Genomic DNA, 16,963 nt, shown 5'->3' with positions numbered 1-16,963 from the left:
GCGCAGGCTCAGTGACCATGGCTCACGGGCCCAGCCGCTCTGTGGCATGTGGGACCCTCCCGGACCGGGGCACGAACCCGTGTCCCCTGCATCGGCAGGCGGACTCCCAACCACTGCGCCACCAGGGAAGCCCTAACCTGTAGTCTTAAGGGCAGCCCCAATAGGTATCTGTTGTGACTCTGAGAAGGGGAGCCCCACCCACGTGTGAGGATGACTCAACTGGCCTCTGCCTTGCCCGCAGGCCTGGACCCATTCTCTTGGTCTGGATGGCTCTATTCCATTATCCACCAATTCAGTTAGCACACTGAGGACCTAGGTAGGGCTGGCCCACCTGGCCAGGTAGGCCTGAAGCAGGTTTTAATCCTGGACATGAAAGCAAGCTCAAAACCCTAGACTTTGTAGTGCCTCAACCCTTCTGCTGCTTCTGACCCCAAGCAAGGATGGAGGCAGATCACAGTGGCTGTCCTCCATCCTGACACCCAGGCTAAAACCACACAGCACCTTTTCAGTATAATCTTTTTTATTCAGGAAAAAAAAACAAAAAAAAAAGTTTTCCAACCACACACAGGAGGGGTATGGGTTGGGGGAAGGGCGTCTGTCCATCCAGCCCAGGCCCCCAGCCCATGTGGTTTTGGCAGCAATAAGGGGTGTGGGGGTAATGGCCCAAAAAATAAAAATGGTGTATGTGTGTGTGGGAAGGAGAGGGGTGCAAAAGCAGTGGGGAGTGACAGACGAGGTCAGTACTGGGAACGCCGCAGGTGGGAGGCCATTTCATGACATTTCTTGTTGATCGTACCACCGTGGATACCTTCTTTGCCCATCAGCAGGACTAGCGCTGGAGGAAAGAGAAAGGAGGCTAGGACCCAGGTGTCACAATCCCACCCCCGGCCAGCTGTTCAGCAGCTGTCCAGCCCTGGGGGCTGTAACCCAACCTCATCTCTCCCAACCCCCCCACACACAGGCAGGCTGTCAGTCACCCTGAAACAATAGGGCTTTTCAAAAGAGGAAAATCAAGCTTAAAGGCTGGAAAGGAACACAGTAAAATTTAGGGGTTAAAGGCTTGTGGACAATGTGTTGACTCCTGTGTTCAGGCTAGAAACGGCTGTGGATGAGCCTGCCACCTCCAAGTTTTAAGAAAAGAGCTCAAAACACAAGAGCTAAGTGCTGGCTTATGACTAACAGCCTACCTCCTCCAAGAAAATAAGAAGTTTCTCATGTGAAAAGGCTCAAGGCAAGAAGGAACTTAAGAGGTAATACAGTTCAACTTCTTTACATTGTAAGATGAGGAACTGAGAACTGAAGGGACAATCCAATGTCCCAGCATCCAGCAGGCTGGGAGTAGAAACCTGGTCTGGTCCCTTCATACTGGGTGATCCACACAGAAGAACCCAAAAAATTAATAGATGGAAGTATATTAGAGATTTTGGAGCTAGAGAAAGGGTAAGACTCAAACTCACTCTTGGAAGTCAGGGTGACAGTGATATTGAAGGTGGGGGCTCCGGAGGTGCTCTTGGTACGAAGATCCATGGTAAATTCCCCTTCCTGCATCAGTGAGTCCCGGATCACAGAACATTTCTGGCCCCCAAGCGTTAGCCCATTCACGAAAAAACTTGACCGGTCTTTGCCAACCAGGGTACCAACCTCAGCTGGCTGGAAGGGGAATCAAGCACCCATCAAGTTAGTCAGTACACCAAGGTTCCCACCTTCTTCTCCAAGGACCCACCTGCCTTCCATTTCTCCGGGAAGCTAAACCCCCTTGGGGGGAGATGTGTATGTTATGTGCTTTGTACACATCCGTGAAACTGGAGAGACTCAGGACTGTTGGAAGTTAGTACACAAAAATATCATGATCTTCAAACCTAGAGAACGGTAATAAGAAGGGACAACATATTCCTCTGAAGGCTTAGATGTTGTTTAATAAGGAAAGCAAACCCGGGAAATAAAGGGGGCCAAAAAGCAGTTAAGAGAATGAAGTGGAATGGAGTGGGGAGCCTTTGGATGCTCATAACTCCTTCAGGAAAAGCAGAAGCGAAGAGGGAAAGGGAGGGGGCGGGCAAAGCAGGCGAAGCAACTTTGCCCTTATTTGGTCAAAGGTTCTGCAGGAGTTGTTAGGGGCCCGGACGCCTGGGTCTCCAAGTAACCTAGAGTTTAGATCCAGGTATTTATGCTCTAAGATGAGGAAGCAGATGCCTGGGGGCTTTCCGGGAAAGTTGAAAAACTTTTGGAGGTGCCCTGGGACTAGACCCGGCAAGCCAGCCCTCGGGTCTAGATACCCCAGGGAACGTATCTCCCCCTCCCCCTTAACACCCCAAATCCCCACATCCGGTCCCCTCCCGCCCGGAAATCCCCTTCCCCCCCATTTCGAACTTCCGCTCCCCTCCCCACTTCCGGGCAGTGTGGACAGAGGAGGTGGTGATGGGGACAGCAGTAGTCGTCCCTTATTGCTTCACTTATATACTGTCCTAGAACTTCTCACAAAGTTCCCCTGCTCCAGGCCCCGCCGGATGGCGGGAAAGGAGGGCGAGGAGACTTCCGGGGCTGGCCTCACAGGCATGTTGAGTCCAACGTGCCGACTTGGGGTGGGGGGAGGTCGTGTGGCGGCCTAGCCCTCTCTTACGGAGTTGGGAGGGGCAGGGAGCTCACGGAGGACGGGCATGGGACCCAGGCCATGCGACTGGGGCTCCCTCCCCCAGAAGAAGGAACAATGGTGGAGGGGGCGCGAGCTGGCGGCTGGAAGTAGAGCTAGGGGGTCCAGGGGTCCCCAAGTCCCTTCTCAATCACAGTCCCGAGCGGAAATTGCGGTGCGTGCCCGACCCACCCTGGAGGAGGCGGAAGTGGGCCGCCGCACCGGGCGGTGCGCCCCTCCCCGCCCTGTGTCCCGGATGTAACGCCCCGTCGCGGAAAGCGGAGCGGCGGGCTGGCTGGGCGCCTCCGCCCGGGGCGTAGGACTCAGGAGGCCACGGAGGGACCCGCTCACGTGCAGCCGCCATTCGCGCCACCTCCAGGGCAAGGACCGGGTCACGGCCTTTCGCTGCCCTCCCCAGACCGCGCCCGCCACTACCCAAGTCCCTCCCTCAGGGTGCAAGCCCGGCCAGTCTCCGCGCAGGCCTCGCAGTACCGTGATGTTGACGAAGGTCTTCCCGGGGACGGCGGCCCAGACGGAGGGCGAGTCCTTATAGCCCACGATGGCCGCGTCCTGACACACCCCGTCCGCCATGAGGTTTTCGATGTAGGCGTTCCAGCCGGCCATGGCGCTGCTACTGGGGTGCTCTCGGGGCTGCTGCTGGGGCCACGGGCTGGACTCGGGCTGCCTCGGGCTGGCGGGCGGGGGAAGGCGGAGAGCTTGGGGCACGCGCTGCTGTCCGGACCGCGGCTCTGCTAGCAGTGCATCAGCCCTCGCACCGCCACTTCCTGCTCCTCCCCACCCCCCCTAGATTTTTATTTGCAAAGGGCGGTGGGGGCGGGGCCTGCTCCCCATTCCCTCCCTCTCTCTCCTCGCCTGCCCAGATAGCGAACTTTGCAAGTGCAATTTTAAAAATCCCTCCCCCTACTGCAAAATTTGCAGAGTTCAATGGAAAGCGACGCAAAAAGGATGGGGGGACGGGGGTGGGTTAGGGTTAGGGCTCCCTCCACTTCGCATAGAATATCAGTCAGACTTCGGTGTACGGAAAGGGAGTGAGCCAGAGGGAGGAAGGAAAGTGAAAAGAGAAAGAATTAGCAAACTGCAAATTTAGCAAATTAAAGAGGGTTCGGGTAACTCAGGGTTAAACGGAATGACTCCCCCTTCCCCCACCTCTGCCGGGGGGGGGTGTTGGGGGAAAGGAACGGCGGGCGGCGGCGGCGCCTGCGCCCGCGCCTGCGCCCGGGCCGGGAGGGAAAGCGCGTGGCGCGGTTAGGGTTGGCGGCTGGCTTCGCGGGCGCACGCCCGGGCGCACCGGGCGGGACGGATTTGGGCCCCCTGCGAAGGAAGGCCGGCCGGGGACGTGTCTCCCGCCGGGCGGAAGGGGCGGGGGCGAGGCGTGCGCATTACCGCTTCTGCCCCCCCCCCTTGATTTTATTTATTCAAGAAATAAGGGAGTAAAGGGAAATCTGGCAAAATACCCCGGCCGTTTTCAGAGTTGAAGGCATCCACCAGGGACACTTCTGTCCCCAGCATCTACCCGGTCGGCACAAGTGGCACTGGCTGGAGCCCACCTCGACTCCAGGGGATTATCCCTCGCGCTGGATCAACTCCAGCCTCAGGCCTCACCCCCACGTCACAGCTCCGCCCGTCCCCCGGTCAGCAGTTTGGGTCACCGGCCGTGCCCCTTGGCCCGTCTCTGCAGAGGTCACGGAGCGACCGTGGGGCGAGACGGGCGGGCTTATTTTTCAAGGCGGAAGAATACTAAGCGGTTTCAAGATTGCAACTTTTTCAAGAAGGGGAAAGTCCCTTCTACGTTAGCCCGTTAAGTTTTTTCTCCTTTTTCAGTAAAACTTATGGTAAGAACTTGTGTGCGATTAGTTCACTCACCGCCCACCGGGAAGAGGGTGGGGCAGGACCCGGCGGCCTGCTTAGGTGAACTAGCCCTTGCTGGCCGCCCGGGCAGCTGAGGGGCTTGGCCACTTCCGGTCCCTCGGGGGAGGGGCGCCTCCCGGGCGGGAAGGGGCTCTGCTCCTCTCGGGTCCTCGCCAGCGGACGTGGTGCCCTCGCGGCCACTCCGAACCCCAGGGGCATCCACGCTCCCCGAACCCGTGTTCCTCGACAGCCGCGGTGGCTGAGTCACTGGGCGGCTCGGGCGGGGCCTCATGCGGGCACGTGGCGGCGCTCCCCCCCCCCCGCCGTCTCCTGACCCTTGGCCTGCCGCACCCCCTTCCCCAGGGTGGAAATCTCCGGAGAGGGAGCGGCCAGAGATAAGGGGGGGGAAGGCGAGATGGAAGACCGAGGGTAGGGATCCTGAGGTGGGGGCTGGGAGACACACCGTGGGGCAGGCAGGGCGGGGAGGGGAGCTCGGGAGAGAGCCCGGGGCTGAGTCACTGGGCGCCGGGGCGGCGCCGGCGGGAAGGTCTTCCGAGTCGGGGGCGACGAGCAGGGAAGCCGATGACCGTCGTTCGCCGGCCGGCCGGCCGGCCGGAGCCCGGACGTACCCTCAGCTCCCGGCAAGGGCTGCAGCCAAAGTCGGGGCAGACCTCACTCCCGCCAGGCCCGCCGAGGCGGAGAGAGTCACCGAGTGCAGAGACGCATTTCCCTTCAATGCTGCTAGCCGACCACCTGACTGGCCCCCGGCGGTCAGACGCTCGGAAAGGGCCACCCCCTCCTCTCGTCCATTCATTTTTTTCACTTTTGATTCAGCATCGTTCACTGATGGGCTGGGATCACGACCTGAAGCGCCCGCGGTCGGTGGGGAAAGGGCTCCTGACTCTCCACGCAGGGCGATAAGTGCTGTCCTAGCGCTATCAGTAGGGCGTCGCGCCAACTCTGAGGGCCTGTCTAAATTCGTCAGCCTGTCCCTTCCCCCACTGCCCTTGCTGGCCGAGAGAGGGTAGGGTGGGGTGGAGCCGAGGGATGCCGCAATGGGGACCCTGAGAGGTGAGACTCTCTCACCTTCTGAGTGGGGAGTTCAATTTTAGAGCTCAGAGCTTGCCCAGAACCCCCTGCCCCTGCCCCCATTGAGGACAGAGGCAGCCCCCCGCCCTCCAAGTGAGCTGTGCACGTGTGGATGTCGTTCCTGCAGCCCCTCTTCCAGGCCCCCTCCCCAGTCCTGCAGGACTCAGGTTACCCCTGGCCTTTCCTAAAGGGCACTAGTTCCTCTTTAACCTTTGCAAAAGAGGAATATAATCCTGGGAAGAGGAGAACCCCCCCCACTCTGAAGCCCCTCCCCTGTTTCTACCCAGGAGTGGAATTAAAAATAAGGACTTTTATTGGGGAACAGAAAGGAGGGGGTAGTCATTGATCTTTTGGGAAGGGGGCAGGTGTCTAGGGCCAAAGGCTTCTGTTTTAGGCTATAGTGGGCACTTGGCTGCCAGCTGGGCTGGAGGGGGAAGATGGAGAGGGTGAGAGGCGGGGCTGGCTGGGGTACAGGGTGGCTGGAGGATAAATGCCCAGCCTGAGAGGGGGTGAGCTGACACTGTCCCAGCTGCCACCTAGACTCAGGAGCCCAGCGAAGAAATCCCAGGTCTGGTGAATCTTTCAGTCCCGGGGGATAGGGGTGGTAAAAGGTGAGGGTGCTGCCGCTTGGAGAAGGGGGGGAAATGTCAGCATTCTTTTCCTTCTGGGACTGGGGGTGCTTGAGAAGCCTGGAGGGGTTGGAGCAAGCAGGATGGGGGTGCCCAAGGACAGGGAAACAAACGAGACTGTGAAGAGAGGCAGGCAGAGACGATGGAGAAGCGTGGTTACAGTTGGAGCCAGGTGGGGGAATCTGGGGCCCCTGAGGATTTGGAGAAGGCTGAGGAGCAGGAAAATGAGGTAGACTAACAGGAGAGCATCCGAGGGCTAGGAATCCGTGGAGAACAGAGTACTTGGCCAGAGGGTGGAGGGAGAAGGCAGAAGTGCAGCTTTGCAGGAGGTGGGGTTGAGCAAGTAGTGGAGTTTTAAGAGAGGCCTCCAGATTCTTAAGACGGGAGAGTGGAATGGGAGCTGTTCTGAGTGGGGGAGGGGCTGCGCCTGCCACTTTGGTCTGTGACCTTTTTGTGGGATATTTTTAGCTCCAGCACCTGCCTTCTTGGGGCAGGAAGACTCTTAAAGGGCAAGGGATTTCGGGTTTCTTAAGGGGTCAACGGTCCGCACTCACTCACACCTCTCGCCCTGCAGCCATGGCCATGCAGAAAATCTTTGCCCGAGAAATCCTGGACTCCAGGGGCAACCCCACAGTGGAGGTGGACCTGCACACGGCCAAGGGTAACACAGGCCCATTGAATGGGTTTACCTGGGAAGACCCCAACTCCATCTGCCTTTGCCCCCCAACTCTATGCCACATCCACTCCTTTCTCTGGGATCCCCTCTCCCAGCCTGCTCCCCAGCAGGGAGCAGCACGAGTCTCTCTACGCTGCCTCCTGTCCCTGGGCTCAGAGAGGAGACAATCTGTCCTTTGGGGGGGTGAATGGGACTGACTCTCTGTGATCTTCCAATTCCTCCCACCTCAGGCCGATTCCGAGCAGCTGTGCCCAGTGGAGCTTCCACAGGTATCTATGAAGCTCTGGAACTAAGAGATGGAGACAAATCTCGCTACCTGGGGAAAGGTGAGGAAAGACCAAGGGGGTGGTTTCAGGACGTGGTATGCGATGTCTGCACAGGGTAGAGGACGGGAACCCAAAGCTCTTGAGGAGCTGGGGGCCACGGGAAGAGACCTAATTGAATAGAAGATCTGAACCCCCTGCTTCGGCCTCTAGGGGTCCTGAAGGCCGTGGAACACATCAATAAGACTCTAGGCCCCGCACTGCTGGAAAAGGCAAGTGGAGGACCCTCTCTCCCCCTCACCTGCTACCTAGTCCCAAGCAGCTCAGGCTTGGCCAACCATCCCATCTGCCCCAAATACCTGCACTTCTCTTTCCTCCAGCACATGCCCTGACTCCTGAGAAATCTAACCTCTGTTCTCCCCTCCTCAAACCTGCCCTTCCAGAAACTAAGCGTGGTGGATCAAGAAAAAGTTGACAAATTTATGATTGAGCTGGATGGGACAGAGAATAAGTGTGAGTGAAGGGCTAGGGACAGGGGATGGGATGGGCTGTGGGAGGGGCGGGGGAGAGACCGCGGACTGAGGTCTGGTTAGGATTATTTCTGTGTCTCGCATTTTGGGGCACACTGTAACTGGCTGGATTTGTATTCATCGCACAGGCATTTCCTGATGCCTGCCCTGTGCGAGGCTTGGGCCAGGCTGTGGACACAGCCGTGAAGCCGACACATTCCCCTGGGCTGGGTGTTCCCAGAGCACCTCAGGCTGTTGGGGAGAGATCTGTTAACAAACTCAGTGCCCAGTGGTTTGGAGTTCTGGATTCTTTCTGGGGTGACCAGAAGGGATGTTCTAGGAGCTGACCCTAAACCCTGTGTGAGGCGCTCTCACACTTTCTTTGTACTTGCGTCCTCCAGCCAAGTTTGGGGCCAATGCCATCCTGGGTGTGTCCCTGGCCGTGTGCAAGGCCGGAGCAGCTGAGAAGGGGGTCCCACTCTACCGACACATTGCAGATCTCGCCGGGAACCCAGACCTGATCCTCCCGGTCCCTGTGAGTGCAGCTGCCCTGCCGCATCCCACGGTGACCCCACCCAGCAGGGAGGGCATAAGCAGCCCGTGGCAAGTCCACCTTTCAGACCCAGCTCCAAAGAAATGGTTTTCTGAAATGGAACCTCTCCTGCTGCGGTCCAGCCCTCCCCCTTTCCCACAATCCAAACCTTCCCTTTAACCTCTCTCTGCCTCTTTCCCTTGATGTAACCGGGTTCCTTCACATTCCAATCCCAGGCTCAGTAACTCCAATTTCTCATTCTGCCCTGTGCCCCAACCTCAAATCAGATCGAGAGCTTCTTCATGGCAAAGATCTTGGCATTTTATTTTTGTATCTTCTTTAATACTTATCAAACCAAATTTGCTGTTTATGGAAATCCTTTGAATTTCATTGCAATAATAATGTTACCATTTATTGTTACTTACTGGCTAGATTGTATAAGAGCCTGAGCTCTGGAGACAAGCTGCTGGGTTCGAATGCTGGTTTTGTCCCTTTACTAGTTGTGTGATTTTAGGCAAGTTTATTTAATCTCTCTGTGCCTCAGTTTCCTTGGCTGTAAAGTGAGGGATAATAAATTGTACCTAGTTACAGGGTAGTTTTGAGAATGAAATGAGCCAATAAAATATACGTAAAGCACTTAGAGCAGTGCCTGGCCTGTAATAAGTGCCATATGCCATATCAGCGTTAGCTGCCACACCAGGCACAGGCGAAGAACTTTACATCCAGTTGCTCTAATTTAACACATAAGATCCTGCAGGTAAGCAGGTGGTGTCCCCATGCTATGGAAATGAGGAAGGAGTCTCTGAGGAGTAAAATTATTCATCCTAGACCATTCAGTAAGTAGGGGATCCAAGATTCCACATCGATGCCCAGGTCTAAGCACCCTCTCCCCATCTCAGGCCTTCAATGTGATCAACGGGGGCTCCCATGCTGGAAACAAGCTGGCCATGCAGGAGTTCATGATCCTGCCCGTGGGAGCCCGATCCTTCAGGGAAGCCATGCGCATCGGTGCCGAGGTCTACCACCACCTCAAGGGGGTCATCAAGGCCAAGTATGGGAAGGACGCCACCAATGTGGGTGATGAGGGCGGCTTTGCACCCAACATCCTGGAGAACAATGAAGGTCAGTGTGAGCACTCGGAGGTGCAGAACCCCTGGGTCCCCATGGAGACGGGGTGCACCGGAGCCTCAGGTCCTCTTTCCCTCCCCCAGCCCTGGAGCTGCTGAAGACCGCCATCCAGGCGGCTGGTTACCCCGACAAGGTGGTGATTGGCATGGATGTGGCGGCGTCTGAGTTCTATCGCCACGGAAAGTATGATCTTGACTTCAAGTCACCTGATGACCCCGCACGGCACATCACTGGGGAGAAGCTGGGGGAGCTGTATAAAAGCTTCATCAAGAACTATCCTGGTGAGACCCTGGGTGTTCCATCGCTCCTGCTTGAGTCTCCAGCAGCTGCCCTACACACTGGCTTCGGCATCTCCACTGCCACCAACTCAGTCTTTCCGATCCTTAGTGCCATTGCAATCTCCACCCAAACTCTTCTGACCTGTCACTCCCCTGTGAGGCCCTTCTGACCTTTAACCTGAATCTGCTCCCCTTTCCCACCAGTGGTCTCCATCGAGGACCCTTTTGACCAGGATGACTGGGCTACCTGGACCTCATTCCTCTCGGGGGTCAACATCCAGATCGTGGGGGATGACCTCACAGTCACCAACCCCAAGAGGATTAGCCAGGCCATTGAGAAGAAGGCCTGCAACTGCCTGCTGCTGAAGGTCAACCAGATCGGCTCAGTGACCGAATCCATCCAGGCGTGAGTGCCTCTGGCCCTGGGGCGTCATGGCCTCCCTCCACCCATACCCAGTCCAGCTACAGTATTGCCCACTAACTCCAAGTCTGACTTCCCCTTGGCTCCTGACCCACCCCACCCTTTCGACCTCAAGGCTTTAACTCTTGACCTCACCCCAAGAGCTTTGCCATTGTTGCCTTGCCATGCCTCATCCCCACCCCGACCCTATGCCATCCCTGTCTCCCAGATTCTGCTTCTTCCCACCAGCATTCAGGAGCCCAAATTCAAGATCAAGAATCTCCCCTTCTCTCCTGCTTCCCAAAGAACTTAGTCATCACCCTCCCCTCAAATCTCCCACTCCCCAAAACAGAAGGGAAAAGCCCCACCTAGCGCCTGGCTTTCCCACTGAGGAGGTCCCACCGGACCTTATTGAGTGTCCTCTCCACCTAGCTGCAAACTGGCTCAGTCTAACGGCTGGGGGGTGATGGTGAGCCACCGCTCTGGGGAAACCGAGGACACGTTCATCGCTGACCTCGTGGTTGGGCTCTGCACGGGACAGGTACTCGTGGCCCCCCCTCTGCCGACTGACTGAGTTTTCTTGGGATCTCTGGCCTCCTGCCCTGGAGTTGCATGCCACCACAGGCTGCTCCCTCAGGGCCAGGCCCAATCCCTCGTCCCTGGTCTCACGCAACTCCTGGAATTCCTCTTCCCTCTTCAGATCAAGACTGGTGCCCCCTGCCGCTCAGAGCGTCTGGCCAAATACAATCAGCTCATGAGGTACAGTGGGTGCAGTAGGTCTGGGTGTAAGGAGCTGAGGGCTCTTGGGTTGGAATATCACAGCCCTGACTTTGTCTGCTTTCCAGGATTGAGGAGGCTCTCGGGGACAAGGCTGTTTTTGCTGGACACAAGTTCCGTAACCCAAAGGCCAAGTGAGAAGCTGGAGGCCCCAGGGTTCCACGGGACAGATCTAGGCCTTCAAGCCCTTCCTCCTGAAATAAACACTGGTGCCAACCAAGGCAGTGGCCTGCTCGTTTGTCGGAGGGAGGGAGGAGACGCTGGTCTCTGGGCTGGATGAGACAGGAGGTGAAGAAGTAGGGGCAGGAAGGGAAAACGGACATGGAACCTGCTGGGACAAGGAGGAAGTGAGGGACTGGCCAGAGAGAAAGTTGGGCTGGATCTAGAACCACAAAGCTCACAATATGGAAGGAGGCTGGGGGAAGCAGGTGTATTATGTGAAATGCAGCTGAAGAGGAACTGACAGAACACTGAACCAGCTCCAGAGAAGGGGAGCAGGGTGGGGGGCCAAGGCCTGACATCACCATGAGGGGGAAGCTGGATCAGACCTGCCCATAAGTTGAAGTGCACGGTCTGCAGAGGCCACTGCAGTGTTAAGTCTGAGTGCTCATCCTTATGAAATCGAAGAGCTTGGTGAGGATGAGAGTGTAACCAGAGCAGCTACCATTTCCATGGAGCTTGGAGGATGTGAAACTATTCTAAATATTTGACATATACCGGCCTATGTAATCTTTGAAACAGTCCTATCAGATAGTTACCATTATTATCCCCATTTTACTGGTGAGGAAACTGAGGCACGAAAAGGTAAAATACTTTAACCAAGGTAACAGTAAGTGGCAGAGCCAGGATCCAAACCTAGGCCATTTGGCTGTAGTGACTGTGCTCTTAAAATACTATCTCATAAATTTCTACAAAAGTGCCAATATTTCGCCATCTTTGGCCTACAAAAACAATCTTATACTGTTCAATCTATAATTGTTTCTCTTCCTCTCTAGAACCCACCTTTCTCTGTTCAAACAAACCAAGACATTGGGTCAAACAGTGTTTACTGAATGTAAAGTAACCCCAGCCCCATGGGGAAGAAAATTCCAGGGAGAACAGAGAATAATACAGATTAAATACCCACCTGTACATTCACGCGCACACGCGCGCGCACACACACACACACACACACACACACACACACACACACACACACACACACACACACACACACACACACACACACACACACACACACACACACACACACACACACACACATCCAAGCTCCAACAGTGACAAATCAAACACCTGCTTCCCCCAGCCTGAGTGACAGCTGTTAGGAGGTGCTTCAGAGGTGGGGCTCCAGGATGGGTTCTAATAGCAGCAGCCTCGTCCCTCCCTGCCCTCTGCCCTGCCCCAGGGAGCTGGGGTGTCTAGGAGGTAGGTGGCAACTCTTCCCCGCTCTGCCGCAGACGCTTCTTGGCCCGGATCTCATTCATGGCCTCTTCAATGGAGCGTGTGTCCCTCTTGTTGGCCACAGGCACTGGGGGCAGAGGGGAGGGTGGGAGGGCCTAGGAGCCCTGTGCCTCAGCCTCCCTCCCCTCCCCCCATCCAGTGCTCCTCTGCCCTGCCCTCCCAGCCCCCACTGCGGCCTCACCACAGCCGTAGGTCTTGTTGGCCTGCAGCATGTGGGCCGCATCCTTGGCTGCCCCCTTCCCAATGAGGTGGCTGTACTTGTCCTTGTAGTCGCTGGCAGGGCTCACCACCACAGGTCCCTGCCGGGCTGCCTCCTCCTCCTGCCGCTGGGCCAGCTCCTAGGGGTGCCAAGGTGGGGCACCAGAGCTCAGGGCCTGACCCCAACCCCTCCCAGCTGGGGGGCTGCAGGGCCCCAGGGACTGCCAGGCATAACTCACCTTCAGCCTCCGTTTCTCCTCAGCCTTCTGGGGGTCCCACTCCTCGCCACGACGGTAGGAGTCCAGCTCTTCATCGGAGGGTGCAAACTCCTGGGAAAGAAGGAGATGATGGGGTCAAGGTTCCACATACATGTTTTATCTCATTCCTCTCCCCCAGCGTGGGGCACAGGCTGAAAAGGAGAGAGGAGACAGCGGGGAACTCAGGCCTTTTACTTTTTCTGGGGGGCAGTGCGGCGCGGCACGCAGGATCTTAGTTCCCCGACCAGGGTCGAACCCGTGCCCCCTGCAGTGGAAGCTCAGAGTCCTAACCACTGGATCACCAGGGAGGTCCCCCTTTTACCTTTTTGAAGATCATGACATAGCGACATTCGTCATCTTCCCCAAAGGAGAAGGATGTCAGGCCAGCCACTTCCACCACATCGTGTCTGGGAAGGGGGGAGCGAAGGGGAAAGACTATGTAGAGCCACGAGGGGGCCCAGCGTCCTCCTCTGGAGGGTTCTCCTGTCTGGCCCTTTCATGCCTCCTTGGTCACCCATTTCTTGCCTCCCCAGCCCAGAGACACTCACAGTATGCTCCTCTCTATCTTGTTCATCGGCTGAAACTTTTTCTTGATCTGCCCACTGTCTTGGATGAAATCTGACACCTCTTTCTCCATCTTGGTAAAGGGAAAAGTGAAGAAGGTATGAGATGATGGCCCCACCCAAATATCCCTCTCCCCCGCCAGGCCAACAGGCCTTGGCCTCCCACGCCTTTCCCAGCCGCTGTGCCACTGGCTTCTGGGTTTCACCTCTCTCAAGACAGTTTCCAAACACACTGACTCTTCAACCTTCCAATTCTAACTTATTGGAAGTCCTTTCTGAGGCTGCCTTTGATCTCTCCAGTTGTTCTCACCCTTTTACGAAACTCCACTTTCTGCTGTTTCTCTTGCTCCTGTAGTTTCTTCAGGCGGGCTGCCTGCTCTGGGGGTGAGAAATGGCAGCATGAGGCCAGGGGTGGAAGCATGGGTGAGGAGAGTTTGTAGGGCTTCAAAAGGGATCTCATGTCCACTGGGAGGGTGTCAGGCTAGGAAGGTAGGATTACTGTTTATTTGCCAAGCATTTATTGATAGTTCCTCTATACCTGGCACTGTGCTAGGACCTGGAGTACAAAGAGGATTAAGACATAGCTTTGCCCTTTAGGAGCTCACAGTTTAGTGGGAGTAACAAAGATTAGAATCATGCTCAACCCCATTTCCCAACCCACTGGGGAAACCAACTAACAAACATTTATTTAATGCCTGCGACACACCAAGAACTATAAAGCACTTGGGGTGGTAACGAGAACAAACCGAGCCCTGGCCTCAAGGAGCTTATCACATCATTGTCTGCATAGGGAAGGGGAAATTATTTAACTTCCTATATTGTGTAACACCCCCACTTTTTTTTTTTTCTTTGCGGTACATGGGCCTCTCACTGTTGTGGCCTCTCCTGCTGCGGAGCACAGGTTCCGGACGCGCAGGCCCAGCGGCCATGGCTCACGTACCCCCACTTTTTACTTCTACAGCCAAGATGAAGCTGAAATGGCCAGTCTGACACTCTTCTCCTTTGTGAGTGTAGGTGTCTGAGGTGAGCTGTAAAGGGAACTCCCTACCCTTGGGTCTCACTGTCCCCTCTTCTCTCTTCCGCCATTTCAAATTCTTTATATCCTTAAGGCCCACTTCTTCCACAGGATTGGAATTCCTTCAGCTGCACTGAACCTCTTCCCATTTTCTTAATTACTTCATGTCTTTGCACATATTGTTTCTACTGCTTGAAATGCTCTTCCTCCTCTTGCAAACTTTGAGATCCACCATGAGTCAGTTACTCACTTCCTCCTCTGGGGCCCAAGCACATTCGGTTCTGACACCCACTACAGCATGTGCTGAGAGCTAACAGAGTGTAACTCTTGTCCTCCCTACCCCACTGTGAGCTCCCAGAAGCTACAGACCCTGTTCATCTCCTTCCAGTTACTCTCTGTGGCCCCAGGGCCCCGACAGCTCAGGAGCTCCCCTCTCTCCCACCTCAAGGACTCTGACCATCAGCACACCCTATATTGGTCACTGACTGTTCTCGAACTGGCTTATGAGTCATCTCTCTGCATCTGAGGAGGTGGCGTAAGATTATGGTTAAGAACATAGACTTAAAAGTCACACATGGGTTTGAAACCCCACCACTTAGTAACAGTGTAACGGCAGGCAACTGACTAAACTCTGAACTTCAGCTTCCTAGTCTGTCAACGGCCGCTGGTGAACCCACCTAGTCAGTCATGGTGTTAAATAATTCCAGTTCCCAGGTCCCATTATGCTCCCTCCTTCCTCAGAGCTTTCAAATCTCTGCCTGGAGCACTGTGCTCCCCTCTCACTTACTGACTTACCTATTCTTCACATCTCAGCTCACTGCAGACTAGGTTAGGACCCCTAGGTAGCCCCTCTCATAAGTTATTTTTCTTTCAGAGCACTTATAAAGTTGGTTATTAAACTCCTGTGTGATCGTTTCATCAATGCGCATTTCATCGATACTCCAGACTGTGGGCTCCTTGAGGGTACCCTGGCCCCTAGCAACCATTCAGTAAATATGGATGTTAGTTCGATATTAAGCAGCACTTGAGCCCTCTGAAGGCACCCAGGCTGCCCTGGCCTCCCTCGGACGGGTGGGGAGCCGGTGTCCTCCGCAAGGTAGTCAGTCATTCTGTCAGACTCATTCACACTCCGCAAAGCGAGCAAGAGAGGCCTATACCGCCCGGCGGGCCGCGCCCTAAGCTTGCAGCCCAACTTGAGCCTCCTGCTGGGAAGTTACTCGGAGAACACAGGCGGGGAAACCATGGCCAATCGGACTGGGTAGGGGCATTCTCATCCCTCCAATCAACATTCACGACCCGCCCGGGGAGCTCGGGAATTTAAGGGTACAGATGAGAGAAAGGTTGGAGGGCGGCCCCAAGTAGGCGGGGCATAAGAGCGCCGAAAGCACCCAGCAGCCAGTTAGAGGTGCTGAGGGTAGGGTGGGCTAAGAGGAAGGTCGAACAAAACTTAATAGGTAGACCTTTAAGTTGAGGTGGCCAATAGGGGAGAAAGGACTGCGGATGGGCGTGTCCTGAATCCAATCGGAAGGGGACGAGGCTCAGGGACTCGAGCGCCGGGAGGTGGGCGGGGCCGAGCGGTCGAACTCGCCCCCCCCATCCGAAGGCGGGCCGAGGAAAACCAAGGGGTTGGGTGGGGTTGAAGGCAGCCTACCAATCAGAGCACGCCACCGGCGGACAGGCGGGCCCATCGGCGAATTGAAAACAAGGACTGCGGAAGGCCAAGGTAGAAAGAGCCAGGGGCCTGGCGCTGGGCTTCAGGTAGCCAATCATCGTCCGCTAAGAACAGCGGGCGGGATGGCACCCCTTTTAGGGACTCGGGGGGTCTCTGAAGGAGCCCGTGAGGGGTCTTTCAAGGTTGAGAAGGCGGGGTCGTCCAAAGGGGTAGGAGTGCGGTCCTGAGAACTGGGCGAAGAAAGCCGGTTGTGAATTTGGGATCCTCACCTCGGGCCTTGCGCCGAGTCTCCTGGTCACCGAGGCTGGGTGGCTTCTCCATGGAGCTCAGGATGGAGCCCAGTAGGTCCGCCATCTTGGGAGTGACTGAGAGGGGGGCGGCGCGTCTTAAAGGGAAGGGCAAAATGCCTTTAAGGCCGGAAACACGTCGGAGGCGGTAAACCACGCACCCGCCCCGGCGCGGCTTAGATCCCTGCCCAGCGCGCCCGCAGCCTCCCGCCGGCCGAGGCCCCGCCCCCCGCAGACAGAGGCCGGAGGCTGGCTGGTGCAGCGATGTTTAATGGCAATTCGTAGAAACCAAGCCCATGCACAAGTAGAAAGTGCTTGTGGAGCCGGCAGGAGGCACCCGCCGCGCCTGGAGCCACAAGCCCGGCCGTGCAGGCCTCCCTGCGGCGCCTTAAATAGATTCTTCACTATACTCTGTATGTTACATTATGTACAAGCCCCCTCCCCTCGGGGACGGGGCGGGACTCCGCAACGCGTTCCTATATACACCCCCCTTTGGCCCGGAGGTTGGTGGCCAGAGTCGGTCGGGGTGACTGGGGAAGACGGGGCCAGAAAGGGAGGAAACAGACGCAGACATGCGGAGTCGGGGTGGGGGCACGGTCAGCCCTGAAACACGAGGGGCGTGCGCGTAGCGAAGGCAGAGGTGGGACCGAGGCGGATACATTCAGAGACGCATCGAACAAATAAATAAGGCAAGTCAGGAAGGGGCCGAGGTGGGTACAGGCAGGGAGGGAGCT

The 16,963-nt window shown here is 56.4% G+C and overlaps 3 protein-coding genes across 7 annotated transcripts; 1 reads left to right on the top strand and 2 right to left on the bottom strand.

The window, feature by feature from the left end:
* Positions 1-502: 502 nt before the first annotated feature.
* Positions 503-3,427, bottom strand: PFN1 (profilin 1). The gene is made up of 3 exons (XM_030861632.3): positions 3,119-3,427; positions 1,458-1,650; positions 503-835 (listed from the first exon to the last, which is right to left on the bottom strand). Exons 1-3 carry the CDS (start codon positions 3,248-3,250, stop codon positions 738-740), a joined length of 423 nt encoding a protein of 140 aa, XP_030717492.1. The 5' UTR covers positions 3,251-3,427; the 3' UTR covers positions 503-737.
* Positions 3,428-3,663: 236 nt separating this feature from the next.
* ENO3 (enolase 3) lies at positions 3,664-11,005 on the top strand. Of its 5 annotated transcripts, none has more exons than XM_030861626.3 (12): positions 3,664-4,479; positions 6,788-6,874; positions 7,120-7,215; positions 7,366-7,424; positions 7,596-7,665; positions 8,063-8,196; positions 9,093-9,315; positions 9,405-9,602; positions 9,804-10,005; positions 10,432-10,540; positions 10,700-10,758; positions 10,845-11,005. In XM_030861626.3, exons 2-12 carry the CDS (start codon positions 6,790-6,792, stop codon positions 10,912-10,914), a joined length of 1,305 nt encoding a protein of 434 aa, XP_030717486.1. In that variant the 5' UTR covers positions 3,664-4,479; positions 6,788-6,789; the 3' UTR covers positions 10,915-11,005. The 5 variants fall into 5 exon arrangements, with proteins under 5 accessions (XP_030717486.1, XP_060146572.1, XP_060146573.1 ...); XM_060290589.2 differs by lacking the exon at positions 3,664-4,479 and adding an exon at positions 4,610-4,924; XM_060290590.2 differs by lacking the exon at positions 3,664-4,479 and adding an exon at positions 4,857-4,938.
* An 800-nt stretch (positions 11,006-11,805) lies between these two features.
* Positions 11,806-16,825, bottom strand: SPAG7 (sperm associated antigen 7). The gene is made up of 7 exons (XM_030861631.3): positions 16,212-16,825; positions 13,566-13,633; positions 13,241-13,329; positions 13,015-13,099; positions 12,675-12,764; positions 12,419-12,575; positions 11,806-12,304 (listed from the first exon to the last, which is right to left on the bottom strand). Exons 1-7 carry the CDS (start codon positions 16,294-16,296, stop codon positions 12,195-12,197), a joined length of 684 nt encoding a protein of 227 aa, XP_030717491.1. The 5' UTR covers positions 16,297-16,825; the 3' UTR covers positions 11,806-12,194.
* Positions 16,826-16,963: the final 138 nt, after the last annotated feature.

This window comes from Globicephala melas, chromosome 20 (assembly GCF_963455315.2).
Source record: "Globicephala melas chromosome 20, mGloMel1.2, whole genome shotgun sequence".
Lineage (NCBI taxonomy): Eukaryota > Metazoa > Chordata > Mammalia > Artiodactyla > Delphinidae > Globicephala > Globicephala melas.
This window is presented reverse-complemented; position numbering and strand designations above follow the sequence as displayed.

Coding starts and splice junctions, on each gene's coding strand:
- PFN1 (XM_030861632.3), bottom strand. CDS start 3,250: ATGGCCGGCTGGAACGCCTACATCGAAAACCTCATGGCGGACGGGGTG. Junction 1,651..3,118: donor AGACCTTCGTCAACATCACG/GTACTGCGAGGC, acceptor TTCCCCTTCCAG/CCAGCTGAGGTTGGTACCCT. Junction 836..1,457: donor TGTCACCCTGACTTCCAAGA/GTGAGTTTGAGT, acceptor TCTTTCCTCCAG/CGCTAGTCCTGCTGATGGGC.
- ENO3 (XM_060290589.2), top strand. CDS start 4,786: ATGCGGGCACGTGGCGGCGCTCCCCCCCCCCCGCCGTCTCCTGACCCT. Junction 7,425..7,595: donor GCCCCGCACTGCTGGAAAAG/GCAAGTGGAGGA, acceptor CTGCCCTTCCAG/AAACTAAGCGTGGTGGATCA. Junction 9,603..9,803: donor CTTCATCAAGAACTATCCTG/GTGAGACCCTGG, acceptor CTTTCCCACCAG/TGGTCTCCATCGAGGACCCT.
- SPAG7 (XM_030861631.3), bottom strand. CDS start 16,296: ATGGCGGACCTACTGGGCTCCATCCTGAGCTCCATGGAGAAGCCACCC. Junction 13,330..13,565: donor AAGTGGAGTTTCGTAAAAGG/GTGAGAACAACT, acceptor CCCTTTACCAAG/ATGGAGAAAGAGGTGTCAGA. Junction 12,765..13,014: donor ATGTCATGATCTTCAAAAAG/GTAAAAGGGGGA, acceptor CTTCTTTCCCAG/GAGTTTGCACCCTCCGATGA.